The 18,006-nt window shown below is 38.0% G+C and overlaps 1 protein-coding gene across 1 annotated transcript; it reads right to left on the bottom strand.

Annotated features, from left to right (window-relative positions):
• Positions 1–15,097: 15,097 nt before the first annotated feature.
• Positions 15,098–17,447, bottom strand: LOC124985906 (zinc finger protein 432-like). The gene is given in 5 exon segments (XM_047554535.1): positions 15,098–15,207; positions 15,210–15,869; positions 15,872–16,879; positions 16,923–16,951; positions 17,108–17,447. Coding segments are annotated over 5 exon segments (1,980 nt in total). The 5' UTR covers positions 17,281–17,447.
• Between the last annotated feature and the right edge of the window lie 559 nt (positions 17,448–18,006).

Raw genomic sequence — 18,006 nt, 5'->3', positions numbered from 1 at the left:
TGTAGTATGCTGATTTTAATCCTTTGGGTATAGGCCAAGGAGTGGGATAGCTGGGTCAAATGGTGGTTCCATTCCAAGTTTTCTAAGGAATCTCCATACTGCTTTCCAGAGTGGCTGCACTAATTTGCAGTCCCACCAGCAATGTATGAGTGTACCTTTCTCCCCACATCCTCGCCAACACCTGTTGTTGCTTGTATTCTTGATAATCACCATTCTAATTGGGTTAGATGGAATTTAGGGTGGTTTTGATTTGCATTTTTCTTATTACTAGAGATGTTGAACATTTTTCCATATGTTTGATGATTGCTTGTAGGTCTTCTTCTGTGAAGTGTCTGTTCATTTCCTTAGACCATTTGTCGATTGGATTATTTGTATTCTTGGTGTAGAGTTTTTTGAGTTCTTTATAGATTCTGGAGATTAGTGCTCTATCTGAAGTATGAGTGGCAAAGATTTTCTCCCACTCTGTAGGCTCTTTCTTCGCATTGCTGATAGTTTCCTTTGCTGAGAGAAAGCTTTTTAGTTTGAATCTATCCCAGTTATTGATTCTTGCTTTTATTTCTTCTGCTATGGGAGTCCTGTTGAGGAAGTCTGGTTCTAAGCTGACATGTTGAAGCTCTGGACCTACTTTTTCTTCTATAAGATGCAAGGTCTCTGGTCTGATTCTGAGATCCTTAATCCATTTTGAGATTAGTTTCTTGCATGGTAAGAGATATGGGTTTAGTTTCATTCTGTTGCATATGGATTTCCAATTTTCCCAGCACCATTTGTTGAAGAGGCTATCTTTTCTCCATTGCATATTTTTGGCACCTTTGTCTAGTATGACAAAATTGTATTTATTTGGGTTGGTGTCCGTGTCCTCTATTCTGTACCATTGATCTACCTGTCTATTTTGGTACCAATACTATGCCGTTTTTGTTACTATTGCTTTGTAGTATAGTTGTAGTTCTGGTATTGCAATACCCCCAGCTTCATTTTTCCTGCGAAGGATTGCTTTAGCTATTTTGGATTTCTTATTCTTCCAGATGAATTTCATGATTGCTTGTTCTACTTCTGTAAGGTACATCATTGGGATTTTAATTGGAATCTGTATAGAACTTTTGGTAGTATGGCCATTTTGACAATATTAATTCTGCCTATCCAGGAACATGGGAGATCTTTCCATCTTCTAAGGTTTTCTTGAATTTCTTTCTTTAGTGTTCTGTAGTTCTCATTGTAGAGGTCTTTCACCTCTTTTGTTAGATTGACTCCCAAGTATTTTATTTTTTTCAAAGCTTGAGAATGGGGTAGTTTTCCTAACTTCTCTTTCTGAAGATTCATCACTTATGTATAAAAATGCATTAGATTTATGAGCATTGATCTTATATCCCGCTACTTTACTGAATTCTCTTATGAGTTCTAAAAGTTTTCTGGTGGAATTTCCTGGTTCCTCTAAGTATACCATCATATCATCAGCAAATAGGGATAGTTTGAGTTCTTCTTTTCCTATTCGTATCCCTTTAATTTCTTTGGTCTGTCTAATTGCTCTGGCTAGAGTTTCAAGGACGATATTGAATAGAAGTGGTGAAAGAGGGCATCCCTGCCTTCTTCCAGATTTTAGGGGGAACGCTTTCAGTTTTTCACCATTTAGAATGATATTGGCCATGGGCTTAGCATAGATGGCCTTTACAATGTTAAGGAATGTTCCCACTATCCTTATTTTTTCTAGTGTTTTGAGCATGAAGGGGTGCTGTATTTTATCAAATGCTTTTTCTGCATCTATTGAAATAGTCATGTGATTCTTGACTTTAAGTCTATTGATATGGTGAATGACATTTATTGATTTCCTGATGTTGAACCAACCTTGCATCCCTGGGATGAAACCCACTTGATCATGGTACACTATCTTTTTAATATGTTTTTGTATGCGATTTGCTAAAATTTTGTTGAGAATTTTTGCGTCGATGTTCATTAAGGATATTGGTCTAAAATATTCTTTCCTCGATGTGTCTCTGTCTGGTTTAGGTATCAGGGTGATATTGGCTTCATAGAATGAGTTTGGGAGGGTTCCCTCCTCTTCTATTTCATGTAATACTTTGAAAAGTATTGGAATGAGCTCTTCTTTAAAGGTTTTGTAGAACTCGGTTGAGAACCCATCAGGTCCTGGACTTTTCTTTGTTGGTAGGCTTTTGATGACTTCTTCTATTTTATTACTTGAAATAGGTCTATTTAAATTGTGTATGTCCTCCTTGTTTAGTTTAGGTAATTCATATGTCTCTAGAAACTTGTTGATGTCTTCGAAATTTTCTATTTTGTTGGAGTATAGATTTTCAAAATAGTTTCTAATTATGTTTTGTATTTCAATCGTGTCTGTTGTGATATTTCCTTGTTCATTCTGAATTTTAGTGATTTGGTTTTCTCTCATCTTCTCTTTGTTAGTGTGGCCCAGGGTTTATCAATTTTGTATATTTTTTTGAAGAACCAACTATTTATCTTGTCAATTTTTTGTATTGTTTCTTTTGTTTCAATTTCGTTGATTTCAGCTCTGAGTTTAACTATTTCCTGTCTTCTCCTGCTTTTGGTGGTGGTCTGTTCTTCTTTTTCTAGGGCTTTGAGCTGTAGTGTTAGGTCATTTATTTGTTGAGTTTTACTTCTTTTATTGAATGCGCTCCATGAAATAAATTTTCCTCTAAGTACTGCTTTCATAGTGTCCCAGAGATTTTGATATGATGTTTCTTTGTTCTCATTTACGTCTAAGAATTTTTTAATTTCCTTCCTAATATCTTCTGTTATCCATTCATCATATAATAGCATATTGTTTAATCTCCAGGTGTTGGAGTAGTTTCTGTTTTTTACTCTTTCATTTATTTCTAACTTCAATCCATTATGATCTGATAGAATACAAGGTAGTGTCTCTATCTTCTTGCATTTGCTAACATTAGCTTTGTGGCATAATATATGGTCTATTTTAGAGAAGGATCCATGTGCTGCTGAGAAGAAAGTGTATTCACTCTTCGTTGGATGGTATATTCTATAAATGTCTGTTAAGTCTAAATTATTGATTGTGTTATTGAGTTCTATGGTTTCTTTGTTCAATTTTTGTTTGGAATATCAGTCCAGTAGTGATAGAGGTGTGCTAAAATCACCTAGTATTATTGTATTACGGCCTAGTTGGTTTCTGAGATTGAGAAGGATTTGTTTGACATACATGGATGAGCCACTGTTTGGGGCATATATATTTATGATTGTTATATCTTGCTGATTTATGGTTCCCTTAAGCAGTATGAAATGTCCTACTTTATCCCTTTTGCCTAACTTTGGCTTGAAGTCCACATTATCTGAAATGAGGATGGATACCCCAGCTTTTTTGCTGAGTCCATGTGCATGGTACGTTTTTTCCCATCCTTTCACCTTTAGTCTATGGGTATCTCTTTCTATGAGAGGGGTCTCTTGCAGGCAACATATTGTTGGATCTTTCTTTTTAGTCCAATCTGCCAGTCTATGTATTTTGATTGATGAATTCAGGCCATTAATATTCAGGGTTATTATTGAGTTATGATTTGTATTCCTGGTCATTTGATTCATGTTATTTATTTATTTATTTATTTATTTTTGACACGACTTGGTTCCTCCTTTATTTGACAGTGCCTTTAGGATAGCTCTTCCCTTTGCTGATTTGCTTCTTTGTTTTTCATCTCTTCCTTGTGGAATATTTTGCTGAGAATGTTCTGTAATGCTGGCTTTCTTTTTGTAAATTCTTTTAGCTTTTGTTTATCATGGAATGATTTTATTTCATCATCAAATCTGAAGGTAAGTTTTGCTGAGTATAAGATTCTTGGTTGGCATCTATTTTCTTTCAGGGCTTGAAAAATGTTGTTCTAGGCCCTTCTTGCTTTAAAGGTGTGGATTGAAAAATCTGCTGATATCTGTATTGGTTTCCCCCCGAATGTAATTTGGTTCTTTTCTCTCACAGCCTTTAAAGTTCTGTCTTTATTTTGTATGTTAGGTATTTTCATTATAATGTGCCTTGGTGTGGGTCCGTTGTAATTTTGTGTATTTGGAGTCCTATAAGCCTCTTGAACTTGATTTTCCATTTCATTCTTCAGATTTGGGAAATTTTCTGAAATTATTTCATTGAATAGATTGTTCATTCCTTTGGTTTGTTTCTCTAAGCCTTCCTCAATCCCAATAATTCTTAAATTTGGCCTTTTCATGATATCCCATAGTTCTTGGAGATTCTGTTCATGATTTCTTACCATCTTCTCTGTTTGTTCAACTTTGTTTTCGAGGTTAAATATTTTGTCTTCAATATCTGAGGTTCTGCCTTCCGGGTGTTCTATCCTATTGGTTGTGCTTTCTATGGAGTTCTTAATTTGGTTTATTGTTTCCTTCATTTCAAGGATTTCTGTTTGGTTTTTTTTCAATATCTCTAACTCTTTATTGAAATGATCTTTTCCTTCCTGTATTACTCTTTTAACTGTTGATTGGTGCGATCATTCAATGCCTGCATTTGCTCATTCATTTCATTGTTTGCTTCCCTTATCATGTTAATTATGTACATTTTGAACTCCCTTTCTGTCATTTCTTCTGCCATGCTGCCATTGGATTTTATTGATGTAACATCTAGGTTTGTTTGAGGCATTTTCTTCCCTTGTTTTCTCATATTGTTCAGGTATCAGTGGACTGATGAGATGTTGCAGATTTCCTCTATTGACTTATAATGTCCCTGAAGATTTCTAGTATATCCCCTCTTAGCCTTCAGTAGCCTGAAGTCTTAAAGGAAGTTGATAATGTGGTGCTCCCCAAGGAAGCTGCCTCTCTAGGGGTGGTGGTCTTCAGGTGGGGTATATTCCCTGCCTGTGGGCAGAGGTGCCTCCACTTGTTGACCAAAGGTCAACCAAAGGGGAACTAGGCTGCGGGCTGAGGCAAGGCCTGTTTGTGCCTGTGTCTCTGGTTTTACCTTCCTTGTGGGAAAACCTCACCCGGCGGGGAAGACTCACCCCATGGGGAGGTCTCACTGGTCAGTTCCCCTCCTGGAGTTTCCCTTCAATCCACAACTACCGCCTGGGCAGGCCAGCCTTCCCAGGCAACGTTCCCAGGGGCCCGGACCTACCTCCCGGGCCTGGGAGCCTTGCCCTTCGCAGACGAGTCTCCTTAGGCTGCCTCTCCTCAGAGAAGCTGCCCACAGTCCTTGAACCTTCACTCCACCCCTCAGCTTGTCTCTGTGCAGCCCTTCCACCGAGAAGCCACCTAGGTCCCCGGACCATGCTTTGCACCTAATCCCCTGGCTACGCAGCCCCTCCTCTGAGCAGCCAACTGGAGCCTCGTACAGATGCCCCGAGCCCCAGCGACCCGCCGCACGCCTCTTCCTCTAGGCAGCCACCCGATGTTCTGTGTGGTCGCTTGGAGACCAAGCAACTCACTGTGCACCTCCTCCTCCTAAGGGCAGCCCCTCCCCCCATTGTTCAGGAGGTTGCTCTGAGTCCAAACAGCTCACTGCCCAGCTCTTCCTCTGGGCAGCCGACGGAGCCCCAGTGGGTTGCTCCGAAACCAAGCGTTGTGCTGAGCGGCCTCCTCTGCAAAGTTCCCAGCTGTCTGTGTTCACTGCTCCAGCGGGGGGAGGGGTATCTTGCCGCCTGGGCTGGGCAGTCTTCCTCTGCAATGTTCCCAGGGGCCTGAACCTACCTCCTGGGCCTGGGAGCCTTGCCCTTCGCAGACGAGTCTCCTTAGGCTGCCTCTCCTCGGAGAAGCTGCCCGCAGTCCTGGGACATTCGCTCCGCCCCTCAGCTTGTCTCTGCAGCTCTTCCACCGAGAAGCCACCTAGGTCCTGGGAACCTGCTCTGCACCTAATCCCCTGGCTATGCGGCCCCTCCTTTGGGCAGCCACCGAAGCCCAGTGGTTGCTCCGAGTCCAAGCACTGTGCTGAGCGGCCTCCTCTCTGATGTTCCCAGTTGTCTGTGTTCACTGCTCCAGCGGGGGGAGGGGTGTCTCGCCGGGCAACTCTACTTCACAAAGTTCCCTGCGTTCTGGGACTACCACCCCATCCGGGGACGCCTCCCCAATGGGAGAGACTCACCTGGCGGCTTTGAGTTGGTCCCAAGTCTCTCAATATCTCCTCTTTTGAATCCTGAGTCCTGGAGCAACATGGAATGCAGCTGCCCTCTAGTCCGCCATCTTGAAAACCTCCAGAATTAATGTTTTAGCCTTGTTACTTATTTATGTTTTTTCAATGTTTTCCTAGTTCATTCATTAATATATTTTTATTGTATATGTTTATGATGTAAAACTTGATACTGTTGTAGTCAAGAGCACTAACATTTCCATGACCTCACAGTTACCTTTCATGTGTCTATGAGAAGAACAAATCTACTCTGTAAGCACATTTTCAACATTTTATTTTACTTATGGTTTTTTGTTTGTTTGTTTCTTGTTTGTTTTTAACCAACCACATGGGTTACAAAATGCATTTTTTTGTAAAAATATATGCAAAAAAATTAATTTTATGGTTAAAATTCACTAAATTAGAGTTACCCAATAAATTACTCCCAGAATTCATTCCTAGTATAAAGTTTCTGTCTCTCTATGAGCTAACATACTCACTGATACTCAATTATATTTCATAATAAAAGTTATGTAATTCTTCACAGGGCCCCAAGACACAAGAAAACTGAAGTAAATTATTTTTCAATTTTACCCATTGCCCTGACTCAAAACAAACAAACAAAGATAGAACAGCTTGGATTTATACTGTAATATCTTCTCCCCCAATCCTTATTGTAGTGGGCTGACTCTGTGTGTGCCTTTCATAGACTGCCCAAAACTAATTTTGGAAGAAAACTGGTTAAGATGATGTAGAATGAATAACTGTGACTTGGGATTTGAAAATATCCTAAAGAATTTGGTCAGTTTGTGTGTCATAAATCTTAAATAAATTGATTACGTGATCTTGATAATAAAGTCTCTCTAGGTTTCGAAGACCCCCAAGTCCCTGCCTGTCTTCTGTGCATTTCAAATATAGGGAAAGCCTTGGAGGCATTTTTTTTTAAAAGTTTATGAAAGAAACATATAAAGGAATCAGTAAAAGTGGGAAATTTTTCTTGGTGCTAGAAATTTTGGTATCTAATCCCATTCAAGAAATATGTCAACTTTTGACCTAACAATTTTTTAATTACACTGTTTTAATATAAATACATATTCACATGCAATTGTAAAAAATAATACAGTGAGATCCCCTGTACTTATTACTCAGTTTCTCCAAGTATTAACAAATTGTAGAACATTTCCATTATTTCCAGAGAAATAGAACCAATAGTATCTATGTATATACGTGTGTGTGTGTGTGTGTGTGTGTGTGTGTGTGTGTGTGTGGAGAGAGAGAGGGAGAGAGAAAGAGAGAGAAAGAGGAAGGGGGACAAATGATAGGAATTGGATCGTGAGATTACAGAGCTCCAGAAACCCACAATATACTATCTGGAAGCTGGAAACCAAGAGATCAGTAAGTAATTCATTGTGAAGGAAAAGGTCAGAGAATCAAGAGTTCAGATGATCAAGAACAAAAGAAGATGAATGTTGCAGCTCCAAGAGAGAAAAAATTCATGCTTCATCTACTTTTTTGTTCTGTGGGTGCTATCAGAGCTATCAATGAATTGGATGGTATCTATCCAAAGTGAGGAGGATGGATTGTCTTTACTGTCTACTGATTCAAATGCCAATCTATTTCAGAAGCATTCTCACAGACTCACCAAGAATTTAGGCTTCACCACATGAACATCCTTTAACCCAGTCAAACAGACTCATTAAGGATAACTATAATGCTCTCTTGTATTGCCCTTTAATAGCCATGCTGGTTCCTCTGCCCCTTTCCAAATCCTCCTTAGATCCTGGCAACCACTAGTGTGCTCTCCATGTTTACACCTGTTTAGTTTCAAGAAAGTTTTAGGTGGAATCACACAGTACATAAGCGTTTGGAATTGTCTGCTTCAGTTCCAAGTCTGGAAAACATGAGGCAGAAAGAATATCCTGCAAACAAGACTGTGTCAGGCCTCAGGTCCTGGAGTCCAAATCAGTCTCTCTGCCTTTCAAAGTCCTTTTGTGTTTGTTTTAAATATAATGTCCAAAAATTTAAATTGTACTTAATGGAAGGAATAAGAAAATGAGTCTTCTTCATTTTCCTAAAAGTAGAAGTGTATTGGCAGACTTTTAAACATAGATTAATATCTTCTATAAAATCATAGAGGTTTAATACATTATCATTTTAATCTGCTTCATATCCTATCAAGACATATGTGAATATAATTGTATCCTTTTTAATGTTAAGATATTTCGTATATTTCTAAAGCCCCAGGAAGCCCCAACTACATCACTAATCTATTAGTGCTCTGTCTGTTTGAAGTTTAAAATTTGTATTCAAATGGAACTTTGGGACTGGGTTCTGAGGTGCATCTTTTTAATCCCAGTGACTTGGGAAGCTGAGGCAGGAATTCGAGGTCAACCTCAGCAATTGTTTTAGTTGACTTTTTCATTGCTGTGACCAAAGAACTGACAACAACAATTTAATTAATTTATTTATTTATTTATTATTTTTATTTTTGGAGATCATGGTATTCATGTAGAATTTATTTTAGGTTGTTTTGATTTTTCTGTTTGACTCCCTTTTAAAGGAATTTTAAGATAATATAAATTGATTTTGATATTTATAAAATTCAAAAGTCATATAAAATTAAGACAAGGTAAGAAAATAAAAAGTGATTTTAATTTCCATTTCTCTAATTGCTTGAGATGCTGAACATTTTTTCATATATTTGTTGGCCAATCATATTTCTTCTTCTGTGAAGTTTCTATTCAGTTCCTTTGCCCATTTATTGATTGGGTTGTTTGGGGGGTTTTTTGGTGTTAAGTTTTTTGAGTTCCTTATATATCCTGAAAATTAATGCTCTATTTGAGGTGCAGGTGGCAAAGATTTTCTCCCATTCCGTAGGCTCTCTCTTTGTGTTCTTGATTGTTTCCTTTGCTATGAAGAAGCTTTTTAGTTTGATACCATTCCATTTGTTGATTCTTGATTTTACTTCTTGTGCTTTAGGAGTCTTGTTGAGAAAGTTAGTTCCTAATCCCACCTGATGTAGATTTGGGCCTACTTTTTGTACTAGGCACAGGGTCTCTGTTCTAATGCCTAGGTCCTTGATCCACTTTGAGTTGAGTTTTATGCAGGATGAGAGTTAGGGGTCTAATTTTGTTTTGTTACATATGGATTTTCAGTTTTCCCCACACCATTTGTTGAAGAGGCTATCTTTTCTCCAATGTATGTTTATGTCATCTGACAAGAACAATTTTAGAGGAGGAAAAGATTATGTGGGTCTCATGGTTTCAGAAGTCTGAGTCCACAGATGGCTGACTTCATTGAGCCCATTGAGTTCTGGGCACAAGGTGAGGCAGAAGAACCTCTGCCAGACGGGTGTGAAGGAGGAAAGCAGCTCAGAACATGACAATCAGAAAGCACAGAGACTTGCTTACCATGGACAAAATATAACCCCAAAGGCACACACCCATGGACATACCACCTCCAACCACACCCTACCTGCCTACAGTTACCACCCAGTTAATCCATTTAAGTGGATTCATGCACTGATTAGTTCAAGTCCCCCCTAACCCAATCATTTGATCTCTAAACTTCTTGCATTGTCTCACCCATGAGTTTTTGGGAGATACTTCATATCTAAACCATAACAGCAAGTTAGCCAGAGTCTCTGCAACTTAGCAAGACCCTGTATCAAAGTAAAAAATAAAAAGGCCCTGGAATGTAGACCAGTGGCAAAATGCCCCTGTGTTCAATCCCCAGTTTAAAAAAAAAAAAAAAAGATGGATTAGCCAGTTTACTTTGAAGAAAACATTTCTGTAATCAAATACACAAATTGAGTGAATTAAAAGTTGGAAAAACTGTGTATATATTTACTTGCAAGATTCCTTTCATAGGAACACTGAACATGAAGAAGATACCTTATTATGTCACATACTAATGAGTTTCTCTTTTAGGCAACATTCTATAATTAGATAATTGCTGCAGGCTGTCAAACCAAAATTAACTTAATAAAAGATATTTAGTTCAAACTTTGCTTCCTCTGCCTTAATTTAAAACTGTATTTAAAGTTAGGAGGTACCTCCTTTTATACAAGCACATTAAAGAGATAAAATGTTTAGAGTCCTGTCATTGAAAATTTGTAACCACTTAAGAACTGCATTAACTTTTAAAGATAATACACAATGAAGGATAGAAAAAAAAAAAGTCATAGAAGACAGCCTCCAAAATAATGCCTGCATTAAAAATAGGAAGCATATGTGTGGGAATTAATTTTATTTACTTGGAAACCATGTTCCTATCTGAAAAGTTGTATCTCAACCTTCTCAAAAATAAAAGTAAAATTAACTTAGAAATTTGACTGAATATTCTTCACATCTAAATACCATTTTTCCCCTACCACCCAGTAATTATATTCTATGCTACTGTATTAGTAAGCTCTGAGGATTTATGAAATATATTTAAAATTTCAGGCATTATTCTTTTTTAATTGCTTTATATATTTTCTTTTTTATTTCTTATTATTAGTTATACTTGACAATAGACTATTTTCACATATTATATATATATATATATATATATATATATATATGGAGTATAACTTCCCATTCTTCTGGTTGTATGTGATGTAGAATTACATTGGTCATGTAATCATATATACATATGGGAAAGTAATGTCTGATTCATTCTACTGTCTTTCTTATTACCATGCCCCCTCCTTTCCTTTCATTCCCCTTTGTCTAATCCAAAGTACTTCTATTCTTCCCTACCACGCACCCTTATTGTGAGTTAGCATCCACATATCAGAGAGAACATTTGGCCTTTGGTTTTGGGGGATTGGCTTATTTCACTTAGCATGATATTCTCTAGTTCTATCTATTTACTGGTGAATGCTGTAATTTCTTCTTTATGGTTGAGTAAAATTCCTTTGTGTATATGTACCACATTTTCTTTATCCACTCATCTGTTGAAGGGCACCTGGGCTAGTTCCATAGTTTAGTTGTTGTGAATTGAGCTGCTATAAACATTGATGTGACTGTGTCACTGTAGTATACTGTCTTAAGTCCTTTGGGTATGTACCAAGGAGTGGGATAACTGAGTCAAATGGTGGTTCCATTCCAAGTTTTCTGAGGGATCTCCATACTACTTTCCAGAGTGGTCGCACCAATTTGCAATCCCACCAGCAATGTATGAGTACACTGTTTTCCCCACATCCTCACCAACATTTATTGTTACTTGTATTCTTAATAATTGCCATTCTGATTGGAATGAGATAAAATCTCAGTGTAGTTTTAGTTTGCATTTCTCTGTTTAGAAATCCAAATGTTGGCAAAATGCAATTACATCCCTATCTCTCATCCTGCACAAAACTCAACTCAAAATGGATCAAGGACCTAGGCATTAGAACAGAGATCCTGCCCTAATAGAAGAAAAAGTAGGCCCTAATCTATATCATGTGGGCTTAGGAACTAACTTCCTCAACTAGACTCCTAAAGCACAAGAAGTAAAATCAAGAATCAACAAATGGGATGATATCAAACTAAAAAACTTCTTCATAGCAAAAGAAACAATCAAGAATATAAAGAGAGAGCTTACAGAATGGGAGAAAATCTTTGCCACCTATACCTCAGGTAGAGCATTAATCTCCAGAACAAATAAAGAACTCAAAAAACTTAACACCAAACCCCCCCCCCAAACAACCCAATCAACAAATAGGCAAAGGAACTGAATAGACACCTCACAGAAGAAATACGGTCAGTCAAACATTATTCTTACCTTTGAGACTCTTCAAAAGAAGTCCATGTATTAGTAGCCAATTCAAAAGCAAGTCAGAAATCACTACAGTAAGAATGCTCTGCAAACAAGTAACTCACTCACTCATCATTCATTTAACATTTATTTATTGATCTTTTATTTGCTAGGCACTGTGTCTCAAGGCTAAGTTACCAGATAACAGCTTTTAAAATGACCAGTGTGCCTGTGAGCACTGCAGGGGTTGATCTAGTCAGTCAATTCATTAACCTATACATTATCAAGCCTGCTCTATAGTTTTATCAGAAATTCTAGCAAATCATGATAAATTAAATTAAATAATTTAGATATGTGTGATCCTCCTTTGTAGGACCTGTTTTACTCATATCCTTCTAATTTAACCAAAAGGTTCTAGACTACATTAATGGATGTTTTCCATAGCCATCAAAGTCCATTTCTTTGCAAAAAAAAAAAATGTAAACAACAATACTTTAAGAATTAAAGTCAATGCAACCAGCTCCACAAATTTGTATGTTTAAAGATATGTTCATATATGAACTGAAGTATACAAGATGATAAAAGGAAAAGAAACAGTAAATTACAAATCACCCTAGACTGGTCAAAAAGGGAAAACAAAAACATAACAAACACTATGTACTATAGACACCAATACAAAAGAATGCAAGTTAAGGACATTAAGGAATCATTTCTTAAAATATATCAGTGCCTGTGTTCAGTGTATAAACCTTTGAAGTATATGACATCTCTCAAGTTACTAATTTTCAAAAATTTTTTTTTATTGTAAACAAATGGGATACATGTTGTTTCTCTATTTGTACATAGAGTAAAGGCATACCATTTGTGTAATCATAAATTTACATAGGGTGATGTTGGTTGATTCATTCTGTTATTTTTCCCCTTCCCCCCACCCCTCCCATTCCTCTTTTCCCTCTATACAGTCCTTCCTTCCCCCATTCTTGCCCCCCTCCCTAACCCTCACTCTAACCCTAAAACTAACCCCTCCCACGCCCCAATATGTATCATCATCCACTTATCAGCGAGATCATTCTTCCTTTGGTTTTGTGAGATTGGCTTATCTCACTTAGCATGATATTCTCCAATTTCATCCATTTGCCTGCAAATGCCATAATTTTATCATTCTTTATGGCTGAGTAATAGTCCATTGTATATATATGCCACAGTTTCTTTATCCATTCATCAACTGAAGGGCATCTAGGTTGGTTCCACAATCTGGCTATGGTGAATTGAGCAGCAATGAACATTGATGTGGCTGTATCAATCCATATGCAACAAAATGAAACTAAACCCATATCTCTCACCGTGCACAAAACTCAACTCAAAATGGATTAAGGACCTCGGAATCAGACCAGAGACCCTGCATCTTATAGAAGAAAAAGTAGGTCCAGAGCTTCAACATGTCGGCTTAGGTCCAGACTTTCTCAACAGGACTCCCATAGCACAAGAAATAAAAGCAAGAATCAACAACTGGGATAGATTCAAACTAAAAAGCTTTCTCTCAGCAAAGGAAACTATCAGCAATGCGAAGAAAGAGCCTACAGAGCAGGAGAAAGTCTTTGCCAATCATACTTCAGATAGAGCACTAATCTCCAGAATCTATAAAGAACTCAAAAAACTCAACACCAAGACTACAAATAACCCAATCGACAAATGGTCTAAGGAAATGAACAGACACTTCACAGAAGAAGACCTACAAACAATCAACAAACATATGGAAAAATGTTCAACATCTCTAGTAATAAGAGAAATACAAATCAAAACCACCCTAAGATTCCATCTCACTCCAATTAGAATGGCGATTATCAAGAATACAAGCAACAACAGGTGTTGGCGAGGATGTGGGGAGAAAGGTACACTCATACATTGCTGGTGGGGTTGCAAATTAGTGCAGCCACTCTGGAAGGCAGTATGGAGATTCCTTAGAAAACTTGGAATGCAACTACCATTTGACCCAGCTATCCCACTCCTTGGCTAAAATCAGCATACTACAAAAATATTTTATGAAAGGATTATCTAAAGGAGATTTAGAATATAAAAGGAATGTAATATTGCTGCATTGTTTTACAAAACTAGAATGGAATCAATATGTTGAAAGTAATGAAAAAAATGGACTATGAAGTAATCTTTAATAGAGTAATCAGGGACTGTGGAATATGGGGTAAGGAAACTGTATTAAATAGTGTTTGTAGTAATTACTGTACTTATATACAGTATGGTATGACGTAGACACATACTGTACTTACATATAGTGATTACATTTCTATAAACAAACATTAAGTACTTTAATGAATCAGCAATACTTATATATCCTGATATATATAGTACTTATAAATATTTATACTACTTAGTATGGTAACTAGCTTTGATCTCATGACATTGTGTATGCTATTTTTTTTTTTACTGTGTCCTTAAGTTTTATTTCTGTGCGCATTAATAACAGATAAAGCAGCAGAACATATCACTGAGATCCTGCCATTTGAAAATTTTTTTTGTCCAGAGTAAAATACCTCACAACTAAGGTTTTACTGCTAGGTAATGGCTTTCTTATGATCATTATGTTGCTACTATGTATGAGCTCACTGATGTATCTATTTTGATAATTAATGAGTTAGAGTTTTTATTTTATCCTAGAAGGTCTTTCTAGTCTCCCCATTTATCTCATAGACTTTTCAAGACTTCTGCCCTAAATGTATCAGTGTTTTTCTATTTTTTTTCACATGTAAAGTGAGGTAATTACTGAAGGCACTAATACTTTCTCTGTATTCATTAAATTTTCACACCTATGGAAATTCCACAATGTCTCAAGGGTGAAAATCTATGAACAGACTGCTCTATGCTAAATATTCATATGTGGTAGAAGCAGTGATATTTGATGAGTTCAAAGTACTAACACGGTTTGCCCCTGCATGAATTTGAATGTAATGAGTTGAGAGTCTGTGCAAAGAATTACTACTGTCATATTTTTGATGAAGCCTGACAGGAGAGCATGGTCCCCCAATCAGTGAATCAGTCTCTTCTCCCTTGTATGAATTCTTTGATGAACACTGGGTACAACATGGAACTTAAGCACTGAATTCATGTTGAAGGTTTTCCCACAGTTAATATGGTTCATCTCCCATGTAAGTTCCTTGGTAGATGAGATGGAAGGTGTGTAAAATTTTTCCACTCACTATACATAAAGAAGTATTTTCTATGTGAAATCTTGGATATTGCACAAGGCATTTTCTACCTGAAGGCATTACCATGTGCATTACATCGTTAGGGTTTATTTCCATTATGTATTCGCTGATGTACAATGAGATTTCTCTTTGAGGAGAAGCCTTTCCCACATTCACGGCATACAAAGGGTTTCTCTCCAGTATGAGTTGCTGATGAACTACTAGGCGACTTTTTACAGTGAAGCCTTTACCATATTCATTACATGCATATGGTTTTTCTCCAGTATGAACCTGCTTGTGTAAACTGAGCTCAGTTTCCATGGAAAAGCCTTTTCCACATTCATTACATATGTAGGATTTCTCTGCTATATGAATTTGCTGATGTACAACAAGATAGCGTTTCATGGTGAAGCCTTTTCCACATTCACTGCACATAAAAGGTTTCTCACCAGTATGAGTTCGCTGATATACCACAAGGTTGCTCTTAAAGGCAAAACCTTTTCCACATTCATTGCATATGTAGGGTTTCTCCCCAGTACGAGTTCGCTGATGTAACATCAGTCCACTATTCACAATGAACCCCTTCCCACATTCACTGCATTTGTAAGGTTTCTCTCCAGTATGAGTTCGCTGATGTACAATCAGTCGACTTTTCAAGGGGAAGCCTTTCCCACATTCACTACAGATATAGGACTTCTCTCCAGTATGAGTTCGCTGATGTATGATGAGCATACTCTTCACAGTGAAGCCTTTTCCACAATCATTACATAGATAGGACTTCTCTACTGTATGATTTCTCTGATGTACAATGAGATTACTCTTCCTGGGAAATCCTTTTCCACATTCATTACATACATAGGGCTTTTCTCCATATGAGTTCGCTGATGTTCAATCAGACGACTCTTCATAGTGAAGCCTTTCCCACATTCATTGCATATATACGGTTTCTCTCCTGTATGATTTCGTTGATGTATGATGACATAGTGCTTTGTGGTAAAACCTTTCCCACATTCACTACATATATAGGGCTTTTCTCCTGTATGAGTTTGCTGATGTATAATGAGCATGCTCTTCACAGTGAAGCCTTTTCCACACTCACTACACACATAGGACTTCTCTCCTGTATGGTTACACTGATGTACAATGAGATTACGCTTGCCTGGGAAGCCTTTTCCACATTCATTGCACACATAGGGTTTCTCTCCAGTATGAGTTCGCTGATGTTCAATCAATTGGCTCTTCATAGTAAAGACTTTTCCACACTCACTGCATATAAAGGATTTCTCTCTTTTATGAATTCTCTGATGCTCATTCAGCCTGGACTTTCTAGAGAATACTTTGGCACACATATTGCACCCATAAAGTTTCTCTCCTGTATGCACTCTCTCATGATCAGTGAGCTGAAACTTCTTGAAAAAGGCTTTCCCGCATTCACTGCACACATGGGTTTTATCTATTTCATGAACTCTCTGATGCTTAATGACTTGGGACTTACCACTAATAGGTTTTCCACTTACAGGAAACTTAACTGCAGAATGGAATTCCTCATACTTCTCTTTCACAAATGATTTCACATTTTCTTTTAATTTAGTAGAGTTCTTCATGTCATAGTTTTTGTTTTGGTTGACTAAACTTAAATTTGACTTCAAAGTCCTTATATATAACTCAACCCTATTATGATTCTCTTTGAAAGGAAAATTACTTTTGGTTTGAAGTTCATGATAGTTTTCCACACTCTTCAGCATTCTTTGATTTTCTGAGTGACTCTGAAGTTGATCAACTCTGTCATCTTCTGGAGAGATCCAACTGTGCATTTCTTCATCTGTCCAAGGTTCTTCCCCTCGTTCCAACTTGGAGAGGGCTGACTTGCTGACTGGACACCCTGTTTGTGTGAAATGAGAAAAGACTTGACATAGCTATTGGGCTGAGATGTGTCAATATGGGAGAGGTTATGCTTAAGACAGCTTTTCCATCTGCAAAGCAGAGGCTTTTCTCTTAGGAGACAACACATTATACCCTCTTGTCTAGAACCAAGAATCTACTACAAGAAAGCATGACAAAGGCTCTGGTTCATTAAGCAGCTATTAAAGGGAAGGCCACAAGCTGGCACCCCCTGAGCTGCACAGGGCAGCCGTCCTCACCCACTGACACCAGGTTGCTATAGTTCTCCAACATCACATGTCGGTAGAGATCCTTCTGAGCAGGGTCCAGGAGCTGCCACTCCTCCGGGGTGAAAGGCACAGTCACATCCTCCAGTGTCAGCAACTCCTGAACATTGATCATTTTCTTCTGTCTAGTTAACTGGCTAACTGGGATACTCTGTCTCTTCTGTATCTGCCCTAATATTCTAGTAAGAAATCCCAGTCATCAGTGAAGGGTGTCTCCAGAAATGATATTTAGGTCCTGGAACTAACTCTTCATTCACTTCCTGCCCTTGCCAGGACCTGTGGATTTCCTGAACTTCCTGCGCTTCGGTTCCCCCTCAAAACGACCGGGGCCTGCGGTCAGCGGCGTTTCTATGGCGAAGCGACCGCTGACCACGGCTTCCGGCTCTGTCTTGTGACGTCATGAATAGCCGTGTATGCTATTTTTTAATGCACATATATCCTAAGAAGGGACCATTGTTCCTGTTCTCCTGACATGATCTCTTCCTCAGCCACAGGTGGCATTATTACAGGGGTCTTGCTTCCTTACATTTATATCCCAGGTCTCACTTCTGAGGTCCAGACTTATACCTCCCCTGTTACCTTCACACCTTTTTGGATTATCCAAAGGCACTTAAATCCAGCACACCTAAGTTGAAATTCATGCTCTCTATGACCCTCCCACACACCTCCAAACTACTCTGGTAAATGACAAAACCTCCCATGCCATCAGAGGCAAAAATATCAGAATCAATTTTGACTGTATAAGGAGACACATGACAGGAGGAGCCTGGTTCAGTCCTTGCAATAAATATACAACACCATTGCAAGCAGTTGTTTGGGACTGGATCCTACTATTATGCAT

The sequence above is a fragment of the Sciurus carolinensis genome, chromosome 5 (genome assembly GCF_902686445.1).
Source record: "Sciurus carolinensis chromosome 5, mSciCar1.2, whole genome shotgun sequence".
Taxonomy (NCBI): Eukaryota; Metazoa; Chordata; class Mammalia; order Rodentia; family Sciuridae; genus Sciurus; species Sciurus carolinensis.
Note: the sequence above shows the minus strand (reverse complement) of the source record. Positions and strands in the feature narration are given on the sequence as shown.